This window comes from Salvia hispanica, chromosome 2 (assembly GCF_029641045.1).
Source record: "Salvia hispanica isolate PSC_SH4W2 chromosome 2, Shi_PSC_v1, whole genome shotgun sequence".
Taxonomy (NCBI): Eukaryota; Viridiplantae; Streptophyta; class Magnoliopsida; order Lamiales; family Lamiaceae; genus Salvia; species Salvia hispanica.
The window spans coordinates 31,542,699-31,568,583 of NC_142693.1; the positions used below are offsets into that span (position 1 = coordinate 31,542,699).

Here is a 25,885-nt window from a genome sequence, read left to right on the forward strand (position 1 = left end):
TATTACTAGCGGATTAGTAACGGAATGTCTGTTGCAAATTTTAGTAATGGAATTAGTAGCGGAATTTCAATAATTTTTGGCGCCCAAATAGCGCGCCATAAACAGTGACGGAATTAGTAACGGACCGATGTCCACTGGTAATTAGCAGGAGAAACATCCGTTACTAATAATTATTTCATGATTAAAAATATCAAAATTAATAAATTAAATAAATATAGCAACGAATTTGTATCCGCTAGTAAATAGTAGCTTACGTATCCGCCACTATTAATTACTATTTCTTTATTATAAAAATTGAACTTATAAATAATGCAATATGAACAAATTTAGTAGCGGATTTGTATCCGTTAGTAGTAGCAGCAGCGAATGTCCGCTACTATTCTGCTGTAGTGTTTTGGGAAAAAAAAATCTACTTAATAATATTTTTTGTTATTTAGATGGAAAAATATTTTAATACTACTATATTTTATCTTCTTTTATTTCATTAATTATTTGATGTTTTTGTTCATTCGCAAAATTGACCTTTACTTTTTCCTAAATTGTAGATTTTAGTTGTTTTAGAAAATTAATTTTTTTTAAATTATATAATTGAACTATCTAATGCCTTGAACTTCACAAATTGTAGTTAATTAAGATATTTGTGATTTGTTATTTTTGTGTTTTGAATTGAGAACGATGATTGTTTTCATTTTTATACACTAATACTTTATTTTCATGATTTAATTATGAAAAATTTTGCATTTAGTTTTATTTTATTTTGATTAGATATGTTATTTTTAATTAAATGATGTGATTTTAAAAATGGCAATGAGAATATTGTTCGAAAAAATTTACTCTCCATAAATTTTAATAAATATAAAATTAATATTCATGCCTAAATTTAGAAAGTGTTAGAACATAATCATGATTTAGAAAATATCCATAGTTAGAAAATAAATAAAAAAATTTCAAAGTTCGGATGAAATTCTCGAAAACTTCGAAAGATCGTATATTTTTCAGCTTAAATACCTACAACTTTTTGCCACGTTGGTACTTCCAACGTTCACATCAACTTTAATTTAAAGAAAAAATATTTTTTAGGAAAATATAAGAAAAATTGAAATGTATTCAGATTGAATACAAGTTCGGGAAAAAAGTTCGGGAAAAAAGTTCGGGAAAAAAACTAGAAACTGTTGAAAATTTGTATATTTAAAAGCAAACTATCCTTAATTATTTGATGATTTTGTAAGAGTTGCACATAAATTATTTTTTATGTAATTTATTGATATGTTTTCAACGTAATTAAAAGATGGGTGCAAATTAATTTTTTAGTTGCACATCATTAGATTTATTAAGTAATTAAGTAATATTAATCACTCAAGTTTCAACTAACACAACACAACTCACGACTCAACCCTCTCCTCCCACGCTGCTTCCCACGCCACCGCCTCTTTCGCCGCCGTCGCCGCCGCCGCCTCCTCGACGTCGCCGCCTCTCTCACGGTTTTCTCTCTTCCTCTCTCTATCTCTCTCTACTCCAGCAGTGCTCATCTAATTTTTGCCTAATACAGACTTCTCCTGACCAATTAATTACTTGCTTAATTGTGGGTGTGGTATTCCCTCATAATTTGAATAGGACTAAAGAGAAGCACCAATTCTATAATGTATGGCAAAAGGGTTCTAGTTGATGCTCGATCAATTCTAGTGGGGAATTTCAATTTAGAAGAGTTCATTAGGGGTTTAGAACTTGAACATTCTTGAATTCCAAAGGTCACGATTTTGTTTCTTTAACTTATACAATTTTCCACCAAATTTAAGAATATTCCATCACAAATTCATTCCATGATCTTGATTATATAGCACAGTTCATTGTAGTAAAATTTATTGCATATAATTTGTAAATTTATAAAGTTTTTAATACCTTTTTTGCATTGGCCCTTCCATTTTGAATTTCACGAGAAAGCAGACCTACAATACTTTGTCTCTTTATATCTTACATTTAAAGTTTACCCTTTGTGAGTTTATCTTTTTAATTGATTGGACATTAATTCAGAGTCCGATGCTTAGTTTGTTTATAATTTGTATTGTTATAACATCAAGTAATTATTTTTATTGTTTGTTGGCTAATGGAAATTCAACCTTTGGCTAATATGTGTGTGATGTTTTTTATTTTTTAAATTTAACAGGGCTTTACTAAGTCACTGTGAGACATTTTAGAGCTGCACCAAGCAGAGAGAAGAGATAATTGCAGGTTAGTATCTTTATCTTGATTCATTATGCTATTTTGTACCATGACCTAAATGGTGGTCATGTCATTGAGTATATTGTTTATAGAAGCATGCTTTAGGGTGTAGATGGTGGCTAGGCTTGGGGTGGAGCCTTGTCGGCTTCACCGACCCAATTTGCTGTGAAGTGAGGTGATTGTGTGGCTTTGATGTTACATTGTGAATTAAGCATGTGTTTGAATGTTGATTCCTTCCGTTAAGCATGTGTTTGAATGTTGATTCCTTCCGTTTTACGTATGCTAAATTATGTGTTTGAAGAGTTTGTACTATGTGCCTACCTTATCAACTAGGAATTAATATGATGCTCGAATTATTGTTTAGGAATTTAGTTATGACTTCAAATCGAGAGTGGATGTACAGGCGGTACCTTCCTGACATTGGTCTTAACCCAGCGTTTTTAGAAGGGCTTGAAAATTTCATTAAATTTGCAAGTAGTAAACCAGCGTATATGGATAATGATAAAATTAGGTGTCCATGTAAAAAGTGTGATAATAAGCGATATAAACCGACAGATGAAGTTCGATTTCATGTTTCTAAGTTTGGTTTTGTAAAGAATTACCATATATGGAGGTTCCAAGGTGAAACATCAAGCCAACCAACTGGGAATTCTAGTATGGGAATAAATTACGAAGCACCAAGCACCTATCATACGATGGTTTTAGATGCTGCTGGTCCTCATTTTAACAATGAGAACACAGATGAGCCACCAAATCCTGATGCGCAAAAACTATATGATATGCTAAATGCTGCTGATAATGAGTTATGGCCTGGTTGCAAGAAACATTCACAGTTGTCATATGTGGTTCGACTAATGAGTTTGAAAGCAGAGTATCACTGGCCTGAGAGGTGTTATGATCGAGTCACAGAACTGATCAAAGAAGGGTTTCCAAGTGATGATGATTTATTGCCGAATAGCTTTTATAACACGAAAAAATTATTGCGTGGCATAGGATTACCCGTTGAAAAGATTGATTGTTGTCCAAATAATTGTATGATTTTTTGGCAACACGATAGTTTGTTACAAAGATGTAGATATTGTGGCGAATCACGCTTTCATGACCAAAATGTTGGTTCTATAACTGGACAAAAAAAACAGGTGGCTAAAGCAAAAATGTATTATTTTCCTCTTACTCCTCGACTGCAGAGACTATATGCATCAAAAGCCACGGCTGAAGAAATGCGTTGGCATTCTTCATGTACAGATGATGGAGTTATGCGACATCCAGCAGACTCTCCAGCGTGGAAGCATATTAACAACCTATTTCCCGAATTTGCTTCAGATAGTCGTAATGTGCGACTAGGACTTTCAACGGATGGCTTTCAACCGTTTGGCCAATCAGGGAAGCAGTATTCCTTGTGGCTAGTTATTTTAACACCTTACAATCTTCCTCCTTGGCTATGTATGAAGGAACATTTTATGTTCCTCACAGTGTTAGTTCCCGGACCACGTAATCCTAAAGATAAGTTGGATGTTTTTCTACAACCATTAATAGATGAACTGAAACAGCTGTGGGAAGTGGGTGTGCCTACCTATGATATTTCCTTGAAGCAAAATTTTCAAATGCGAGCAATGTTATTGTGGACTATCAGCGATTTTCCAGCATATTCGATGTTGTCTGGATGGAGTACTGCTGGGAGATTAGCTTGTCCTCATTGCATGGAAAACACTGACGCGTTTACATTAGAGTAATCGGTAATGTTATAACGTCAAGTAATTGTTTTTATTGTTTGTTTGCTAATGGAAAGTCAACCTTTGGCTAATATGTGCGTGTGTGTTTTAAAATTAACAGAGCTTTACTAAGTCATTGTGAGACATTTTAGAGCTGCACCAAGTAGAGAGAAGAGGTAATTGGAGGTTAGTATCTTTATCCTTGATTCATTATGCTTTTTTGTTTTCATGGCGCTGAGTATGTTATTTATCGGATCATGCTTTAGGGTGTAGATGGTGGCTAGGCTTGGGGTGGAGCCTTGTCGGCTTCACCGACCCAATTTGCTGTGAAGTGAGGTGATTGTGTGGCTTTGATGTAACATTGTGAATTAAGCATGTATTTGAACGTTGATTACTTCTGTTTTACGTATGCTAAATTATGTGTTCGAAGAGTTTGTTCTATGTGCATCCTTATCGACTAGGAATTAATATGATGATCGAATTATTGTTTAGGAATTTTGTAATGACTGCATTTGTTATCATTCTTTGTGTTAAGTAACGTGAGGAAGCCATGTTAAGAACAAAATGCCTATTTATTCTCCAAACCATGTATCTTTGATAAATAAACAGAAAGTCAATTTATTTACCAAACCAAATAACATCATAAAAATTCATTAAAAATATGGTTGTTGTTAACATAAATGGTCCCCACTGAGCTGTTGGAACAAAACTTCCAAAATGAAGGAAACAAAAGAGGAGAATAGTCATTTATAGATGTTCAAATTAGACCACACTTCCAGCCGAATGCTCTTTTTCTTTCTCGTATTTCTTTTTCTTATGTTTCTTATGTAAGTGATGTGCTAATATTTGACAAACTGATTTGATATTAAAATATACTAACATGTACTTGGATCTCAGGTTTCAGATATGCATCGCCGTCGTCATGGTCATACTCCAACTAGTGAGTCCACTCGCGCGGGATCAACCAACCAAGGTATCCCTGCGATGACATCTTCTGAGAATGTCGTTATAGTGGAAGATGATGAGCTCATGGTGCCTGATGCGAGGATAAAATTTGAAAGGGATCCGCACGCTGGGTTTGTTTTATTTATTGATTATTGATTATTAATTAAGCTTCATTTTATTATATATTAACTAATATCCAAATGTTATAGGAAACTAATAATCCCTAGTTCAATGTCAAGGGAGATAACAACAACTTTTCATCACATCCCAAATATAACGGGGTTTACTTGGGCTCGTACCCCCGATAATGTTAAGAAGCTGTACTTTGAGGAATTTCGAGTAAGTTTTAGTTTGGTAACAAAGAAACTTGTTTTGCTTAATTATTTTTAACTATTTCATTTTCCTACAGAAAGTTTATTTTTGGCCCGATGCATGGGAACAAGAGGTTCATACCCTTTGGACTAAGAGAGCTGCAACTAGATTCTCATCGTTCATTACCTCCTTAAAAAGGATGAGATATAGTAATAGAGGAAGGCCAGGTTACGTGTCAGAAGATATGTGGAAAGGGTTACTAGAACACTGGAAGGATCCCAACGTGATTAAATCTTCAGATCTTGCAAGGAAGGTTAGATATTCTGAGCCAGATAGACGGCACCGGATATAGCAAGAGTTTTGGAGGCTCAACTATGAGTTTTCCCGTACTTTGTAGTTCATTATTAACTATAATCTAATTAGGTTATGACTATATCAAACTTCATGTAATTTGCAAAATATTTATTAGTATATCTATCATTATTTTTGCCTACAAAGTTTTGCTGTTATTTATTTGTTGAGTTGTTACATTGTTGTAAATAGGATGTCGTAACAGGGTAAGCGACAAAATATTTGAGCTGTAACGTGAATTTAAAATTACTAGCGGAATAGCAATATTTAAAAAAAAATTAATAAAAAATAATTAGTAGCGGAATAATCTGCTGCTACTTTTGGCTGTCAGCTTCTGTTACTGATCCGCCACTATTAGCAACGGAATTATCCGTTGCTAAACCTGATTGCTTTTTGATCGGTTTTGACATCAGGATTTTATAGCGGATGTTGTCTGCTGGAAATCCGTTGCTAAGGTTTAGTAACGGATTTTGTTCGCTACAAGCATCTTGGCAGCGAGGTGTTTTGTAGCAGATTAGATCCGCTACTAATCCGTAGCTAATGAGTTTTAGCAACGGAATTTGAGCGTTTAGTAGCGGAAATGTCCGTTGCTATTTCGCGAGATTTTTGTAGTGTTGGTAAAAGTTTTGAAACAATTTAATAAGTACAGTACGATATTAGGTAACATCGGTAGAGGTGGAACATGGCCCTAGCGTAGAGCCCTATTTTTCCTATTGGTCACATTTTTTTTTTGTAAATATTGGACCACAAACCCAATTACTAAAAGCGCCAACGTACGAATCATGATTCATGATTAAGCTCCCTATGAAATTTTTTTTTGAAATTTCGCTCATTTAATTTAGGAAGTTATATTATACTCTTTCTGTCTCATTAAAAATGAAACGTTTTCCTTTTTTGGTTGTCCCATTAAAAATGAAACGTTTCCTAAAATAGAAACAACTCTATCTCTACTTTTTCATCTCTCTTACTTTACTCTCTCATCATTAACTCACAAAACAACACTACATAAAATCTTGTGCCATTTCCCAAATGTTGCATTTTAAGTGGGACGGAGGGAGTATAATTTAAAATTTCTGCTTAAATAATTTTAGAAGTTAAACACTAGTAGTATAATTTATGAATCTGACTTATATAATTCAGGATAAGATTAAGGAAATTTTAGCCATTTTATTTTGAATTTATAATGATCTACATATTTAATAAATAAGAAAATTGGAATGATGCTCCTATAACAAAATTATGATTGATTTGAGACTAAAATGAATGGATCGAGTTGCCTAAAGAAATCGCATAACAATCTCAAGTTAGTGATGTTGAAATGATTTTGAGAAAAGAAAACTTGTTATTTCTTTTAACAGGGATCAGAGTGGAACACTATATACTCCATATAGTTATAAATTATGGAATCATTTACTTTTATAAATAGTTCATCAAAATTGATAAGAGAACAAACAAAATGAAAAGCAGATTAACCCTACTAATTACTATACAAGGCTCATTTAATTGCCGTGATAAGGCTGCCTGTAATGGATATTTATAATTATGACTGTAACAATCGGACAATTTGTTATTTAAGAAATTTGTAAACGTCCTTCCAAAAGCTAGCCTTCATGCTTCAATAATAAATTGAGATTAATTTCAAATTAATAAATCACATCGAATAGTAGTCTTCTGATATTTATATTACGGAATATTTAAGGCATTAATGCCACTAGCCCTACAATAAACTAGCTATAATAAGCCTATACCAAGTTGTTCTAGGATTAGCTGTATTTATGAGACTGGACAAGCACTAATTAATACTATTAAGACAATTTTCCTACTAATATTGTTTCGTCATTGGTTTATGGAAGTAGTCAAGTGGGTAAGGATTACTCCATTGTTCATACATAAATTAATTAGCTTAATCAATTGTTTAAACTCGTACTTTTTGACAATAAAAAATGTTAACATCATATCAAATGATTAATTAGAAGTTCAAACAAAATAGCTAAAAAGATAGAAAACTAAGATGTTGGACTCTACATATAATCCCACTAGTAAACCATATAGTATAAAAGTAAAAATCTAAACACTAATAGAAGTAAAAGAGGGAATCCCATCAACGAACCAATAACAAAGCAGAAACCCCAACCAACATCTAAACATATACGACAATAAGCCCCTAAAGGCATAGTAAGAAAGTGAAGCTAACATACAAATGTTATATTGTTGCATCACGCACGGGCGGATCCAGGATTTATGATTTGCGGATACGAATTGTATAACAAATAATTACTCACGTTATAAATAAAATTATATTAAATATAAATATAATTGTAAATACCAAGAATTTTTATTTGAGTTACGAGTTGTATTAAAAATAATATTATATAAAATAATAAAAATAATAGAGTATAATATAAAAAACAAAGCAATTAAAAAAGTAAGAATATTTTTATTTGAAGTATGAGTTTTACTACAAATAATATTACATAAATGATAAAATATAGCATTAATAGGGTATAATATAAAAAACCAAAGCAATTAAAAAAATAGTAGCGTAATATGAAAAAAATAAATAAAACTTATAGTATAATCTAATATTTAGAAAAAGGAAATAGGAGTACAAAAGGAATACAAACATAAATGAAAAAAACATGAAAAAGAGAATAAATATAGAAAAGGTTTTACTTCGCGCCTCTTAGGAAATGAACACGGCTCACTGGACAGAAATGACTAGCAATTTGCCACAGGACCAAATATATTTATATAAATCAATACTGAAAACTATGTTAATATTATGATTTTTGGGGATACAATTGTAGCCCCTTGTTTCCACCTAGATACGCTATTGACATCATGTTTGTTTTGAAGTTGTTCATCTCATCCAATTCCTTATGCCACAAGTTATTTCATAGATCTCAACGATAATGGGAAGTTAATTTGAGCATCAACCACTAGTCTAATTACCAATTAGTTACGAAAATAAGAGTTTAATCTCCGTATTTCATATGGGGATGTAGCTATCTGAAAGTTGTTTTTTTGATAAATAGAGCATGCTATCACGTAATCACATAGAGATCCACATATTTTTATCGAACTTTCTGAATCTAGTCGTGTCGGTTCCTTAAAAACACCCGCAACAATAGTATTAGTGTATTACTGTACCAAATATTATGGGTACCATGCATCAGAAAAATGTGTTGATGGTATCACGTTATTCATCGCAAAATTAAACACACAAAATATATTTTATTGGCAGAGGTAATTTAAGTAGTTTTAAAGATGAAAGATGTAATTGAAAAACAATCCACTTATCAAATACCAGTATAATCTTCTGATTATTTATCCAAGGTTTAGTTTTTAAGTCATAAATGCCACTAGCATTTCTATAAACTAGCTAGGCAGCAAGTTGTGCAAAGGATTAGCTGTACTAATGAGACCGGTTAAGCACTACTTAAGACAATCTGTCCAATATTTCGTGATTGGTTTGTTTATCGAACTAGTCAACTAGATGACTACTCCATAGTCCCTACATATACTAAACTAAGTAGCTTATAGTTAAATTTTTTCATAATATTTAAATTCATCCGAGCTCCTCACATTTGCTTCACATACAGTGGAGTAGTAATTTACAGAATCTTCATGTAAATATACACATCTAAAAAATATTTCCACGACTCTATTGATTGTGGATTTACTGACTTATGTATGTCTTCATCTTTTGTTTAGATGTCGTGTAGTACTCATTTGTGATACGCGCGTGCTATCTATTTGTGAATTGGCTTCATTCTTTAATTTTGAGTCTTTCGATGTGATTCATCGTTGCTGCTTTTAGTGGTGCCTTAGCCGGGGATGCTCCTCGGTTAATTTGGCTTCTTTTATTTCATGTGTGTGCATTACTAATATTGTTGATACGTATCTCATCTGCTGTTAGTTTTTTTGTGCGTAATAATGTCATTACCATATAAAAGAAATATATCGTGCAAACATCTTGAGGTGAGCATCACATACAACATTAGCTTGAATACAACATCGTGGAGTATTCATGATCAAACAATAAAAAAATAAAAATACAATTTATAGTAGCATGTGGTTAGGCTGCCCATAGCGATCCAACTTGTGCAAGTGGAAGAGAGCATGCACCTTTTAAGGAACGCACAAGATACATGGGTGGGTGGTACTTGCATTATTAGAATTAATTTGAGTGAGTAATAGTATCCACTAAAAATGAAAAATAATATTAATATAGAAAAATTAAATAATAATTTTACACTATATATTTTATCTTTTAACTCACGTCGACCAGGTATAGATATAGACGTAAATTGATCTTTAACTATGCAATATAGACGACTTGCTCTTTAATATTTTAATTTTATGTTTTTTTAATGCTTAAAATGAGAAAATATTTATCAAATTTGATAGTCACTCAATCCCTATTACGTCACATGTCATATTGGCTCACTTGTTTATTTTACTTTCTTTTAAGTACTTTATTAATTAAAATGATTTTTCCTCTCATTAACTTTCTTGTCCAATACAATATCAACAAAAAGTTATCTTTGCTATTTAGATTTATTTTAAAATAGTCTACGTCCCAAATAATTCAATACTCCCAAACCAATAGGTTTAACTTTTTATGCGACGCCCTACTATTTAAAATAGAATTTACTGCATCACAAATAACCCAATTCACTTCGTCCCAAATCACTTTTCTTATTTGGACGCCGCAATATTTTGACAAGTCACTGTCTAAATAGTATAAATTCACTACTATACATTGCAAATAACTCAATAGTCATTATTTACACCACTTGTTTTTTCTTCATTTCCTCTACTTCAATTATTACTTGAATCTTTATCTCTCTTATTTTTTATTTTTTTTTGTAAATATACTATCAACTGATTAAATAATCTTCTCTCCCGATTTCATTATTATTACTCTTTTCTTAACATCAATGTCCGAATCTTAATGAGTCCTATTTTAATTACTTTATTCCATAAATTAGTTACTCCTACTCCCTCCGTTCATTATATAAGCATATTACTGAGTTCAGCGTAAATTTCACTAAAAAATAATCATATGATAAAAGTGTTTTGAGTAAATGAAGGATAAACTATATGTGGGTGCAAGAAAGGACAAAATAAAGAAAGTGATACGTACCCTTTTGCCGATTACTGAAAAAAATGATGATTCACTTATAATAATGGAGTCATGGAGAGAGTATTTATTTTAATCATCGTGCAATCTTTTCTAGTTATACATTTGACACGTTATCACCCGATACGAGTTTTAAGAAATATAATAAAAAGTGAGTTAAAAAATTGGTGGCATGTGGCTCCTATTTTTAAAATATTAATTTATAATAAAATGTGAGTAAGAATGAGTTAGTGGAATATGCGGTCCACTACCAAAATTAGTAAAAAGTGAAATATATCAAACTTTCAGGAACGGATCAAAATGGTAAACTGTGTCAAACTCTCATGGACAGTAGTATAATTTTCATAAAATTCTAGAATACTATATAGTGTGTACAAATGCAAATATGCAATAATATAATAACGCAAATTAGGATGAGTAAGAAAATTCAAACCTACCCAAACAATAATTAAATCTTATAGTAGTAATTTTAAGACAGACTACTCCTATTACACATGCAATTACACACAAAAAAGGATGCATTAAGAATCCAAAAGATAATTAAATCTTGCTACTCCCTCTATCCCATCTCAAGTGATTGACTGCTTCTCGGCACGTGTTTTGGGAAAATGATAATAAACAGTTAAAATGGTGAAAAAGGAAAATAAGTAAGAGAATAATGTAGATACAACTCTCTTTTATACTCCCTCCGTCCCACTTAAAATGAAACATTTGGGAATCGGCACGAGATTTTATGTAGTTTTGTTTTGTGAGTTAATGAATAGAGAGTAAAGTAAGAGAGATGAAAAAGTAGAGATAGAGTTGTTTACATTTTAGGAAACGTTTCATCTTTAATGAGACAACCAAAAAAGGAAAACGTTTAATTTTTAATGGGACAGAGAGAATATTATTTTTCTCTCTATTTTAACTATTTATTACTATCATTTATGCAAAACAACGGCAAAAAAGAAATCAACCACTTGAGCTGGAATGGAGGGAAAACTATATATCTCTTCTTTCCGATTACTTGAGTCGTATGCTATTTTGGACAATTTCAAACTATCTGTGTCATTCTTCTTTACAATAATAAAAAAGAAAAGAAAAACCTATTCTATTTACTTTACTACTACTAATTCTTTTTAAAAACTAATATCGGAGTACAAGTGTAAAAAAGGATGCACATTATTTTTGGATAAGTGAGTCCGGTCACACATGAAATTACACAAAAAAGGATGCGGTAATAAATTTCAAACCTACCCAATTTCCTTGTACATTATTTGAAGCATTTAATTACACCAATCCCGACACGCCACATCTCCACCGTTGATTGAGTGCCCACAGCTGCCCTCAACGGCCATGATGGACACTCCTCAGCCGACACTCCCAAACGCCAATCCCTAACCCGCAAAAACAGATCACTTCCACCCCAACGTCACCACATGACGTCACCACAATGACGTCACTCCATTTTTTTCCATCATTTTATATATATCCAAACCCTTGATATTTCGAGGGTTTTTTCCACCTCGCTTCCTCTCTCCTTCCTCCAAATTAACCCAACCCCCCTTTTTAAGCCTTCTTACACAAAAATAGCACAAACCGCAAACACACCACAACACGCACTCTGCGTGAAACATATATAGATAGAGAGAGAAAATGGATAGTTTGAGTTTCGATAATTTTCATGCAAGGAAGAGAAATGCTATGGTGAAGCTGGTTAAGGGGAAGGAGATTGCGGTCCAGCTTCAAACCCTTCTCCGCGAACCGGTCCAAGATCGCGGACCGGTTTCTGCGGAGAAGCTCGCCTTCCAAATCTACAGATCTTTCTCCGATTCTCTCTCCGAGCTCAGCTCCTGCACCTCCGACCAGATCCCCGCCGCTGACGGCGCCGCCTCCGCCTCCTCCGGCGACTCCGGCAGCAAGAAGAAGCGCGCGGTCAAAGACCGGCGGGGCTGCTACAAACGGAGGTGAGGATAATAAATTATTTATTTATTTATTTAGGTATACTCTGATAGAATAAATAACTCATCGATCTTGGAATAATACGACCAATAATTACCTAATAACGTGTTTAGTATACATTTTGGTTTAGTTCTAATTTTAGGGTTGATATTTATTGTAATTTATTTAATTATTTTCAATTTTTTGAGCTGGATTGGCGTGAGCCATAATTAATGAACACCATAAAATCTCTTTTTTTTTTTTTACTAAACTCTACTAATCAAAGTGTTAATGTGTATAAGTAATCTAAAAATTTTATTAATCTATATCTATATATATGTGTGTGTGTGTGTGACGTTGATTGTGTAGATCATCAACTTGATGTCTTGCTGTCTTGATGAGTGACTCATTCATGAATAGTGTTAGCAACTTGATACTAGAAAACAACAATAATAGAGGTCGGTGTTTGCTTTTCTGCTTTTTTGCCACTTTTCACTAGATTTTTTTACCCTGTACCTACCCAAAAAAGTTATCCATGATGATTGATCTGTTTGATTATCATATTCTATTGGAAGATTAACGATTTATATGTTGGATTCAGAAGGACCTCAGATTCATGGGAAAAGCTATCTCCATCTATGGAAGATAATTATGCTTGGAGAAAATATGGACAGAAGGCCATCTTTGGTGCCGAATATCCAAGGTAATTAATTCTTCAAATCTCTTTTTTCTTTTCCCTCTTATATAAAGCAAATATATCTTCATTTTAATCATAGATTCATGTGGATGAAAGAAATTCTAATGAATAAATAGCTTTCATTTATGTATATATGTACTCCATATAATTGTGTGTACCATAATAGTGCAACTTGTGCACACAGCATTATGCATGCCTTCTAGCTTCTTTGCATCATCATCCATTGATTTATTAATTCATTTGCTGAAAAAGAAGTAAACTATAATTAATACACTACCATCAAATGAAATGAGATAACAAGTTGACAATTAATAGGGATTGAAAATTCTTCAAGATTAGTTTCCATTTCTTGATCTTGACATTTCTAGTTTTTCTTCCACAATCATGAGAGTTGATTTTATGTTTCTTTGTGTTGTACCAGGAGCTACTTCAGGTGCACCCACAAGAAAGAAGGCTGCAAAGCTCTAAAGCAAGTGCAAAGAATCAAAGGGGATGAAGTCATGTACCAGACCACATACTTGAACCACCACACATGCAATGAGACACTAAGGGCCCCTCCACTCATGGTGGATTCCGACCCAATTGACCCGAACCTGATCAGCTTTCAGACAAGCAACCCATCCGAACAAGACAAACATGGCCAATTTTGCAATAATGCCACCAAAAAACCCTTGGTTGTCTCATCGGTGAAACGCGAGGAGTGTGTGAGCGAGGACGTGTCAAACGAGGCCAAATCTACGTTGGAGGACCCGTGGCACGACATCACTGGGCTCGACTACGAGCTAGTGTGGGCCCCCTACCAAGATGAAGTCGAATCTGCTACTTTGCATGGGCTTGATATGGAAGTTGATCAGCTTTGCGACATACATAATTTCAAGTATTTTGATTAAATGTATTGAGCTTTTTTGTTTTCTTTCTCCCCCTAGTGTATAGTACATACGAAATATTATTACATTGGGGTGTAATAATGTTGGCCTTCCTAAATGGAAGTTGTGTGCACTAGTAATTAAATTTTGTACAGTTTTTATTGAGATTTTGATAAAGTTCCTGAAATGGTTGTTTACGTTTGCTTTACTTCATTAGTACTTCGTGGGGAATGAGTTGATCCATTTTTTATAGTACTATTGATATGTTATTATATGTCGATTTTGTTAGTATGACTTGAATATGTATAGTTTGCCTATCTAGCCGAATGGGGGTCTCTGTGTGCCTATTTATATAGGAGTAGAGCACAAAACTCTGTAATCTGAAAATAATCTGAATAACATTAGTTCACCGTTTCTGCCCGTGGACGTAGCCAACACAACGTTGGTGAACCACGTATATTCTGTGTCTCTTTATGTTTTTGTTTGTCTCGATTACACAATTGCTCTATTCTGTCACAACAAATTTGATGAGTCCATTTAAGATGATTTTAAGCCGCTTACACTATTCATTCATAATACTCCATCCGTCCCAGATAATTTGGGACACTTTGACCCGACACGGGTTTTAAGAAATCTAATGAAAATGAGTTGAAAAAGTTGGTGGAATGTGGGTCCTACTTTTAAAGTATTAGTTTTATAATAAAATGTGAGTAGGAATGAGTTAGTGGAATATGAGGTCCACTACCAAAAATGGTAAAAGTGAAATGGTACAAATTATGTGGGACGACCCGAAATGGAATATTGGGTCGAATTATTTGGGATGGAGGGAGTAATATCTGTGAATATAGTTGCAACTCATTAGACAAAAATAACTATGGTAGCAACTAGTTATTGCACAACTTTGTCGTCTTACCGCTACTAGCTACTAATCTAGCAACATGCCATCAATACTACAGGTCGATAGCACTAACTACTAATTGAACAATTTCTTCTCTAGTTAATGAATGGAATTTGTAACATGATTAATGAAGTGACATAAGCTAAAAGGCGACAACTAATTCAGTGAGACCCATTTTGGTACCCCAAAGTACAACACCCTTGATAAACCGTTATCTACATTCTAGAATGCCCTTAAAAACCGTTATGTAGTAGTACTATAATGACTTTTATCAATTCCACGTTAAGTGTCGTTAACTTAAGTCAAGAAAATAGAAATATAATTGTCATAAGATCATTCTATTTGAAGATGCACCATGATTTATATGCTAGTTTACTACAAATGCAAAATATTTTCAAAATCGCATCGATGTCTAATGTTGGTTGTGTTTTGAAAATGTGTTCATAAAAAAAGTGAAGAAGTAGTACATTCACAGAAGGAGAAAGAAGAAGACGTGGCATGTATTTAGGGTTGTAAACATAATACTAATAAAAGGTTAAATGGGCTTCTTATCAGTTGGGCTTTGACCCGGAGATGGTTTGATAAACCGATAATTGGGTCAACTATAAGTAAGTTAATTGGGCTAAATTAGCTTAAATGGGCCCAATGAATTGCTTAACACTAATGCACTACAATTCCACTAGTAAAAAAGGGAATCACCAAAACGCGATATACTAGCAAAGGGGAATCACCAAAACGCGACTATTATATATCCATCCATGGCTGCAAATTGTAATCACCAAACAATAGAATGGTTTTAATAGGACACCATGTTTGGATACATTCTCACTCTCTCATCTTCAACAAAAGAACTGCTTCCGCGGCGGCGCTCAGAATGCTATCTTCATCTTCTTCCACCTCTTCAATTAACCCAAATCCTGCTCTCGCCATGACTAAATCCAATTCCGAATTACCCTCCAAATCTACAAATTTTCCTCATTTTCCTGATTCTGCTCAACCCCCTTTCCCCTCGCCTACTATCCATCTCTCTCAAAGCTTCGCTACTAGAAGCTTCTCAATTGGCGCGACTGCCGCAGCCGCTGCAGAAGGCTTGGAGTGTCCATTGGTGGTGGTTTCGTTCTACAAGTTTGCTGATTTCCCGGACCATGCTGATTTACGGAAGCCGCTGAAAGAGCTCTGTGAGCGGCTGGTAGAATCTCCCTCTCCCTCTTGTTAGGGCGTTTTGCTTTTTATAGACTACTGAGACGCGGGATTTGAGTTTTTTCAATGTGATTCATGTGCTCTTTGAACTTTAATTGCTAAAATACTGAGTTCTTCAATGTGTTGAATCGAATGCACGTTTGTGAAACCCTTGCTGGGGTTAATTGGGGGAGGATAGGTGGAGAAGATACTAACTATATGTGTACCCAATTTTGAGGATAGTGGATAATTCATGCTATGTGTACAAGTTATTCCATGTGTTTGATTGTTATATTGATATGTCGAAGATCAAAATAAGTCTCGTGTTGCTAGCTATTAGTTAGTTAGCGTTGTAAGTTAATTTTTTCCTTGAATCTGTGTGATCTCACTGCCTACCATTTTACAACATAAAATGTTGTCAAGTGGTTTTTTATGAAGAAGCTGATTGTGCAATGAGCTATCTAGGCATAGTGACTTCGATAAAAATGTTAGATCGTCCATGTCCTTTATGGATGCTTTAGCACCCCACTCGACACAGGCACGCAAGGTTTTTGCCCGTGGCGTATTTGGAGTTACCTGTATAATGGAAATATCCTTTTATTGATTCATGCCTCACTAAGCTGATGCCCTCAGCGTGTGTCAGGGGGCATAATACTTGCACCGGAAGGGATCAACGGAAGCATATGCGGAACCTGTGATTCCGTGGAAGAAGTGCTTAATTTCATCCAGGCTGATGAACGATTAAAGGGGCTGAGGTGCATTGAGTCCCCTGTGAGTCCCGAGGAAGAAGCTATTCACCACGGACATATGGAGAGTTCTCCTCTCGCTGCCGGGGAAGATGCTCCCTTCAGATGGGATCATGTGAGGGTCAAGCTGAAAAAAGAGGTGACCAAATATTTGCTTGTTAATTGTTATTCAAAAAAAACTTTTACTAGAAGCTAGCTACAACTTTTTGCTCATTGTTTGCAGATAGTCACGCTAGGAATGCCTTCTGTATCACCAACTGAGAGAGTTGGTACCTATGTGAGCCCCGTGGAGTGGAATAACTTGATCAGTGATCCAGATACGGTAATATCTTTATTGCATGTTTAGTAGTATGGTTAACTTGGTTGCGATGATTTTCCTTGCCAGAGTATATAATTGTGACATCATACCAAGTATTATCATTTATCACCAATTGTCTGTAGTTTGGAGTTGTGCCCCTGGTCCAAACATGTTCATATTTCGTCAAACCTAATTGTTAAGATGTAAATGACCAAACGTTGGCCTTTGTGGAGCAGTAGAGATCACCCAAAAAGATTGTCCAGTTATCAGCTGTGGTCTTAATTCACCCTCGAGTATTATCTATTGAATGTAATAATAGTTGGTAAATTATTCTTCGTTGTGTAAGTTGTTGCAGATGAAGTTGGTTCCTAGCATTTTGTAGTTTCGACTCCGCCATAGTAATACATATTTCTGCTCTTTTATGCATCAATCTCTCACAACTCGATCTTTTCTTTTGCATAAATTTGCACTATCCAGGTGGTGATAGATGTACGCAATGATTATGAAACCAGAATAGGGAAGTTCAAGCGAGCAGTTGATCCCTGTACAACTGCATTCAGAGAGTTCCCAACGTGGGTGGATGGCAGTTTCAAACTAAACGAACCAGATGATGCCGTATGCCTAGCTGATTCAGAACAGACCATAGATGAGCAAACGGCGAAGAAGATGCCCCGGGTGGCTATGTACTGTACTGGTGGGATCCGGTGTGAGAAAGCCTCGAGCTTCCTCCTGAGCCGAGGATTCAAAGAGGTTAAATATCGATATTCTTGAAATACAATGATCTAGCAGGTTACTAGGTCTTTCTGACTCGAGGTAAAATGCTCCAGGTCTATCATCTACGAGGTGGAATCTTGAAATATCTCGAGGAAGTCCCCAAGGACAAGAGCCTGTGGGAGGGAGAATGTTTCGTGTTTGATAAACGAGTGTCTGTTGAGCATGGACTGGTGCAGGGGACTTACAAACTCTGCTACGGATGCAAGAAACCGGTGAGTGATGCGGACATGGAAGCTCCAGAATGGGAGTACGGAGTCTGCTGCCCGTATTGCTACTCTTCTAAGTCGGAAGAGGAGAAGGAGAGGGCGAGGGCAAGGCAGAGGCAGTTCGAGATGTTTGGCATCATCGGGGGCCCACACAAAGGCCGGAAACCGATCAAAACGGCTCAAACTCCTGAGAGTAAGAGCAACCAAATGTCGAGCTCAACATGAGACCTTCCATCAAACTATGTGTAGGAAATTTTGCGGTAGATGGATTCACTGGTTTTATACGTTCATTTCCTTTGTAAGATGATTGTGATCGAAATCTGTCTTATTTATTATGTCGACTTTTATGAATCAATTATTTGCCATAAATGCAACCAAAAGTTCCATTCCAATTTTAATGATTGGAAATATTGATGAATTTATAGTAAGTTTACTCATGATTTAATTGAGTATCAATCTAAATATTAAACTACGATTTTTTTATTTGATTTAAATTTTGCGATTATTCTAAAATTAGTAGTAAATTTAGAACCAACTAATGTACTACTATTATTTTTCATAATAACAGTCATGTAGAATAAATTATTTTTAGTATATTATCATATTTTTTTGGGGAAATGGTTGAGAGACGACCTAGTTAAGTTTATTCCATTGAATATAAACTCCATTTTCTATTGCCGCTTTTGCGCTTCAACATTCCATCTCAATTTGATAGTTCAATCGATCTAGGGTTTTCTCATTCTTCGATTATGGCGCCACCAGCTGCAGTATCGGGTCTGGCCAAGGCTCTCCGTCCCCGCCTCCACCCCACCGATGTACAGGCCGCCGCTCTTTGGGGCGTCACCGCCGGGGCCGCCGCTATCTACCTTGTTCAGGTACCAATATTTCAATTTCCCTGTTTTTTTGTGATCTACGATATGCGACTGGTCGATTTCTTGGTTAATCCTGTACTTGCGTGATTTATTATGGAGAAGGTGTAATCGCGTGTTAGTATTTAGTCGTTTGTGTTATTTTTTGTTTGAATTAGATCTCGATCCTCATGCTTTACATCTACTCATATCCGTGGATGTAGAAAATTGAATTAGCTTTAATTTGTCTCCTATGCTATGAGTATAAAATTTTTACGACTTCTTAGCCATCCTTCATTTAGATGCAAAAATGAAATGTGAGCACGGACTATGAAAATAATAAGGAAGGCATGTGTGAATAGACAGATCTTTTTTTGTAAAATATAGAGCATGAAATATGTTAAAATTTTTTGGGTAGTTATCATCTTTAGGCTTTCAATATGTAGTAAGCTGAACAAGCTTCCCTATTTTAATCTACCATTTCGTTTTATCCTAATGTCTGTTCTACCGTTCCCTGTACATAAGAAGTATATCCGTTCTACTGTTGAGGTCCAGGAATAAGTCCATACAAGACGGTTTGATGTATTTCACTTCTACATATCTTTAAATCCTTTTGTGTAACTGCCAAGTACATATGCTGATTTGTATTGGTAAAAGTAGTGCATAGTTCATTACCTGGTCTGTACATTTCAATGAGTCTGATGATGTTATCTAAAGTGTAATATGCAAACCAAAATGCCAATTGACCATTGATGAAAGAGTATGCTTGTTGTGGTATACTCCCACACAAATATATCTTACTGGTCATGACATGAGACCGTTTCTTCAGTTTGTTACTTCTCAGTGTCAATTGGTTCTCTTTGTTTTGATTAACCCTTGACTGCATGTAGTGGCGGGGTTTGAACGTGAACTTAGTCTTTAAAGTGTATCTCAAGTCTGCCTTGTAAGCTCTGAGTTAAGATCATTGGCATCTTTAGTAGTAGGGTAAACCAGTTGTGATTTATAAATTTTGAATGATAGAAGAAAAATATCATGTCCAGCTCTTATAGACGACTTCTTTAAAAATTACCAGGCCACTTGTCACAACTAGTGTTCTACACACCCATCAGTAAGTAATTCCATTTGAAGTTTTAATTATATGTAAAAGCAACCATCTGCAGCATGATGTGTTTGTAATAAATTATCTTAACACGATATTGTTTGTTTACTTACACTTTTGTCACTGTTGTTTCAACTATTGCCAATAGTTAGCCTCTTGGGAGAAATCATAGTTACTTTCAGTCCTTCTGTTGCATTATCTGATAAATTTCTTGACAATGTGCTACTAATTCTACTTAAATTAGCAAGCACATAACATGTTCATGGTGATTTTGTCATGTTTCTGGCCGGAATTGGACTAAAGTGTAAATGCGTGAATGATGAATCTCATGAGACCAATTTGTTTGAAAAACTTCAATTTGGACTGGAAAAATTGTGATCAAATTTGTGTTGCTACATATCCTACATAACCAAGTAGTTATCTGGTTTTGGAAATCTGTTGTGCCTATAGTTGCCAGTCCGGCATGTACAAGATGTGAAGATTTACATCTATGTTTTTTTAATTGAATAAATATATGATTTCTTTGACATACTCATCTGTAAGTTCTGATCAATGTGATCGTATTTTCCTTGGTTTCCTTGGTTTTTGGGATTTGAGCAGCCTTTTGACTGGATTAGGAAGACATTTTTTGAGAAACCTGCACCTGAAGAGAAATGAAGTTTGATCTCACATCCAACCTTTTTGTAATGATTTTCTGATGCAACTCTGAGCAGAGATTATGAAATAATAATAATGATTTTATGTAATCATGCTTTTCCCAGTAAAAGCTACTACATTGTACTTGTTTTTTTGGATTAATTTGCACAAGCTATTGATTTCTCTCTCTCATTTCTTGCCCTCATTGTGTGCTTTGGTATACTAAGGATTTCATCATATTGTTGAGTTATTTTGGCAATATTAGCATTTAGGTGCTAAAATCTCAAGTTCTAGGCCATCACGGCCACATCAACTATCCATAAGCTCTAACTGTAAAATAACTCTCATTTCTTTAAAGCACGTTGTTTAATATTTTAAAATAGTTTTATGCAAATAGTAGCATCTTCTCATTTAGCTCTATTAAATTATTAATCACTATAAAAAAGAGTAATAAAGTAAAGATGTTACTATAATCTTAAGTTGGAAGATACCTCATCGGTTGTAATTAAATCTAATTATTGAAAGATTAATAGTGACCTAAGATTAGAACTAAAAAAAAATATATATCCAAGAAAAGCAAAGGTCAATAAATATTTGGAGTACTTTTGTTTTTTTAGTTGCACATTTGTCCCGGGACCATAACGACTTAAACCACCAATCTATTTTGATTGGAGAAAAATCTTTACTGATTAAGTTGAATTTTTTCATCTAATAAATAAATTAAAGGCAAGATGTAATAAATGTGATTAAAATAAAAGAAAAGAGGTACTCTATTCGTCTCAAGGTGTTGAGTCATATTCTTTTTTGGATTAATCCATTATCCAAGATAGTTAAGTCATTTTTTTTCTGACAAAAATTTTAAAAAACTCTCATACTTTACTCTTTATTAATCTCTTTTTCTTTATTTCCTCTTTTACTTTATTCATTCCACTTTAATCTTTAATATATAAAATTTTTAAATTGTGTGGTGAAAAGAAACTCCAACTACGTTTGGAGGAGGTAGTAAGATTAAATATAGGCCCATTATTGAAAGAAAAAATAAGACCTAGTAGGTCGGCCCAAGCCCAATATCGCGGTCAGACTGAAATTCTTTCTGTTATCAATATCATCAACCGCTTCATCATTATTCAACACATCTTCGTCGCTCTAACATTGTCAAGAGGCTGCTCCATCAATTTACGTAGGTACCGCCTACGAAATTTGCTATCGACGCCGTCTCCGGCGAGGTCTAGGTGCCAATTTGTATTCAGGTGCTCTTCCTACTTCCGTTACTCGCTGTAAATCTCTTTTGTCTAGGAAAATAGGTGCCGTTTTTTTGTCCCATTTGTTTCGTAAACAACGAAAATTGGAATGGAAACGGACTCTGGTGATTTGCAGGAACGGATTCTTATCTCTCTTTATAATTAGCTTATTCGCGGAATTCGAAAATTTTAAATTGATATATTGACATTGTTACCTAACCCTAGAATGCTCTTTTATGTGTGAATTTTATGTAATTTATCATTTATTTTTTTGTTTGTTGAAACGATTGTCTGATTTTTTTTAATTTGATTTTATAGAAAAACAATTTGATATGGTTTCTGTTTGACATCTGATAGATAGGAACAATGGAGAAGGAGCTGACTGAGCTTTTCGAGTCGGTGAAGAAAGCTGCGGATGGGGCTGAGAACTCTCCCGCGGAGGTGGATCGATGTGTCGATGCATTAAATCAACTCAAGAAGTTCCCTATTAATTATCAAGTCCTTGTATCCACGCAGGTATTTTAACGATTTTTATGTATTTGGTAATGTTCTATTTCATGTTGTGATTATCATGTCAATGCAAAGGTATATATACGAATTATCGTGCCGGATGTGTTTCTGTGTGGGTTTTTGTTTTATTACCTGGAATCCTGTGTTGTTAATCTAGTCCCATTCAAATTGCTTTGAAAACTCAAATCCACCCAAATTGCATGTGTAAATGTGGTTAGTTTTCTTTATTATTAGTCTTCAAACATGGACAGCACTCAAACGTGTTACCCCCAGGTGACCTGTGGACCTGGATTCGGATTGTGAATGTTACAAGATTATATCAATTTGACTTAAGAATGTAGTGCCTCTAATCACGTGTAAGATGAATCTAGACATCATTGTGATTGTTATACTATCGTACCTGATATTTCTCTGATGGCAATATCTTTCCAATTCACTACCTAATTTGACAAGATACGTTCAATTAGTTAAAACATAAAGGTGGCCTACTTATGTAATCTTTTGGGCCAAGTTTTATGATGGAAGGATAAATTTAATGACTATTTCCATTTCCATGTGGCAAAATTCAGTAATAAGAAAAAACTTGCCTAGTGTGACCTGATTTATTCCATTATGATTCAAGAATTGGTAAAATATGAGAGGGTACAAATACAATACATTTATTGCTTTGACTGCCTTCATACCTTGATTTCCTTACTCAACCCATACACCTATGTCCGCTAGTGTAAGTTTTTTTTCCGTGACAACATATAGAGTATGTCTTGGTCATGTTTTGAGTTTTTTAAAATTGCATAATGTTTGCAGCACACGGAGCCTTCCTTTCAAATATCCTATAGGCTATAACTAATCAACCATACAAACCACGTTTCAATAGGCAGTTTCCTTGCAATATAGTCATATCTGAAAAGTTGATTTAACTATTGTCCATGGGTGGAATCATAATCATCCTACGCAAAACTTTCTGGTGGGCACGTGACTATTTTTAGAGGTTTGTCATTAATTAGAGATTTTACACAGGGGTTGAAAGGCGTTTTCAATCCTCAAGGCGTTCTGAGACATAAGGCCAAGGTGTAAATCTTAAGAACACATGAAACTCTTCGCAAATATAATGAAACACATGAAAACTTGAAACATGTAAAAATCATAACTGGGTCTAAGTTGATTGGTTGAGTGAGTCAACAGAGAGGTATAGGATAATGGTGTATGAGTGTGACAGAGAGTAAAGCGTGGGATCGAGTGAGAGAGGCAGGGTAGAGTTCTAGATTGGGAGAGAATAGTCTGTTAAGTAAGTGCACTCCCTCATTTCATTCTTGAATTTTTTAGTTCCTTAAGGGCTTCATAAAAACCACAACTTTAAATTAAAGCTTAGACTTTATACCCATTAAGTTTCGAGCATCAATAACCCCAAAACAGAATTAACACAGAATCGAAACCCTAAATGCAAGTTACTCGCCTGCATATGTACTAGTACTTTGTTTGTGTACTTCTTTCTTGATGCATTTGGTACATTGGTGTGAATTGCTCTCAGTTTTACTTGCACACATCTACAGCAGATTATAGTGAAGTTGGTGATTCTGCGCTGTCTGGTTCCAACCTATTGATTGAGCAATATTACTCCCTTAGCAACTGATTAGATGTTAGAGCATCATAGGATCTTGTTGTTTATTTGGTATTGATATCTAGTTTTATTCCCTTACATTATTAAACTTATTTCAGGTGGGTAAACGTCTTCGCATGTTGACTAGACATAGAAGCGATAAGATCAGAGCGCTGGCTTCTGATGTGGTTGAGGTTTGGAAAGCCATAATTGTCAAAGAAACAGGGAAAAACAAGAAGAATGGCAATAGTGAAAATGGCAATTCCGTGAAATCCGAGTCTCATTCAGAAGCTGATGAGGCGAAGAATTTCCAGAGGACAAACTCAATGAAATCTGAAAACTCTCCAGCGCCTAAGAAATTGATGGTGGACAATTATGATAAGTCCGTGAAGGCGGGAAGTTCCTCCAGCGCTAAAATTGAGAAAGTCGAAGTCCAGAAATCCAGTTCTTCAGTGCAAAAACCACCACCAAAACTGTCGTCTCCTGTATCCTGCAAAGACCCAATGAGGGACAAACTCCGGGAAATTCTCGCGGAAGCGCTGTGCAAAGTATATGGTGAGGCTGATGCGGATTTGAAACAAAGCATTGATCAACACGACCCAAACCGAGTTGCTGTTCAAGTGGAGACTGCCATGTTTGTGAATTGGGGCAAGTCCAACGGCCCGCACAGGTTCAAGTACAGGTCGGTGATGTTCAACATCAAGGATCCAAACAACCCGGATTTCCGGAGGAAAGTCCTGACTGGGGAGTTCTCGCCACCAGAGATTCTAGAACTGACGCCTGAGCAAATGGCTAGCGATGCAAGGCAGATGGAGAACGAAGTGATAAAGCAGAAGGCGATGTTCAACAGTGAACGAGCAGCTGCACCGAAAGCTAGCACAAACGAGTTCAGATGCGGGCGGTGCAAGAAGAAGGAATGCACTTACTATCAGATGCAGACGAGGAGTGCGGATGAGCCCATGACTACGTTTGTCACCTGTGTAAACTGCAACAACCACTGGAAGTTCTGCTGATTTGATCTTTAATTGTTTTATTTCTTAGGTTTTTGTTATTTTAGAATAGAGCTCATTTGTTTGTAGGAGACGGTGTTATTATTAGGATGTAGCATAATGTTTACATTTGCATAATTTAGTCAGGATTCTGAATTTCTTTTCTCTGTGTAATGCAGTGCTATTATTATTCAGTGCAGATCATGTAGTATCGAGTTTTTTGGAGTATTTACTAAGGATAAATTATGAAGTTTGGTTAATTTTTTGTCAATCTCAAATTTTTTTGAAAATGATCTTCTCTTTAATATTTTTCTCAATTGTCTTAGTTTGACTTTGTACAGAAAATTTTTGATAGTTCGGTCAATTTTATCAACTTTTTGAAAAATGATTACTATTTGATATTTTTCGAAATTGTTTTATAATCTTGAATTTTGGTGAAATTAAGATCAAAGTGGTTTATGAAATATATTACTCACTCCGTCCATGAAAAATATGGACTCTTTCCTTTTTAGACAATTTCGTATGAACATTCAAATTTTGAAAACTCTTTTCACTCTAATAAAATGAGATCAATTTTCCACTAATAATTACTTTAAAAACTTTTTCTATCTATTTGTCTCGTATCCGTGTCGAACCACATTTATACTTTTTCAGGGACGGATAGAGTATGTGATAGAACGTTTGACTACGAAAAA

At 34.9% G+C, this 25,885-nt stretch overlaps 3 protein-coding genes and 1 pseudogene across 4 annotated transcripts; all 4 read left to right on the top strand.

Moving 5' to 3' along the window:
• The first annotated feature begins 2,594 nt into the window (after nt 1-2,594).
• LOC148932179 (uncharacterized) lies at nt 2,595-5,750 on the top strand (annotated as a pseudogene).
• A 6,449-nt stretch (nt 5,751-12,199) lies between these two features.
• Nucleotides 12,200-14,366, top strand: LOC125206945 (WRKY DNA-binding transcription factor 70-like). Of its 2 annotated transcripts, none has more exons than XM_048106166.2 (3): nt 12,200-12,632; nt 13,211-13,309; nt 13,725-14,366. In XM_048106166.2, exons 1-3 carry the CDS (start codon nt 12,322-12,324, stop codon nt 14,191-14,193), a joined length of 879 nt encoding a protein of 292 aa, XP_047962123.1. In that variant the 5' UTR covers nt 12,200-12,321; the 3' UTR covers nt 14,194-14,366. The 2 variants fall into 2 exon arrangements, with proteins under 2 accessions (XP_047962123.1, XP_047962117.1); XM_048106160.2 differs by having other exon boundaries at nt 12,201-12,632; nt 13,208-13,309.
• Nucleotides 14,367-15,840: 1,474 nt separating this feature from the next.
• Nucleotides 15,841-21,045, top strand: LOC125200639 (Rhodanese/Cell cycle control phosphatase superfamily protein). Its single transcript, XM_048098334.2, has 6 exons — nt 15,841-16,256; nt 16,880-17,131; nt 17,216-17,314; nt 17,768-18,040; nt 18,118-19,145; nt 20,818-21,045. Exons 1-5 carry the CDS (start codon nt 15,858-15,860, stop codon nt 18,493-18,495), a joined length of 1,401 nt encoding a protein of 466 aa, XP_047954291.1. The 5' UTR covers nt 15,841-15,857; the 3' UTR covers nt 18,496-19,145; nt 20,818-21,045.
• A 910-nt stretch (nt 21,046-21,955) lies between these two features.
• On the top strand, nt 21,956-25,389 carry LOC125202025 (transcription elongation factor TFIIS-like). The gene is made up of 3 exons (XM_048100336.2): nt 21,956-22,103; nt 22,452-22,610; nt 24,321-25,389. The coding sequence occupies exons 2-3, from the start codon at nt 22,461-22,463 to the stop codon at nt 25,212-25,214; spliced, it is 1,044 nt and encodes a 347-aa protein (XP_047956293.1). The 5' UTR covers nt 21,956-22,103; nt 22,452-22,460; the 3' UTR covers nt 25,215-25,389.
• The last annotated feature ends 496 nt before the right edge of the window (nt 25,390-25,885 follow it).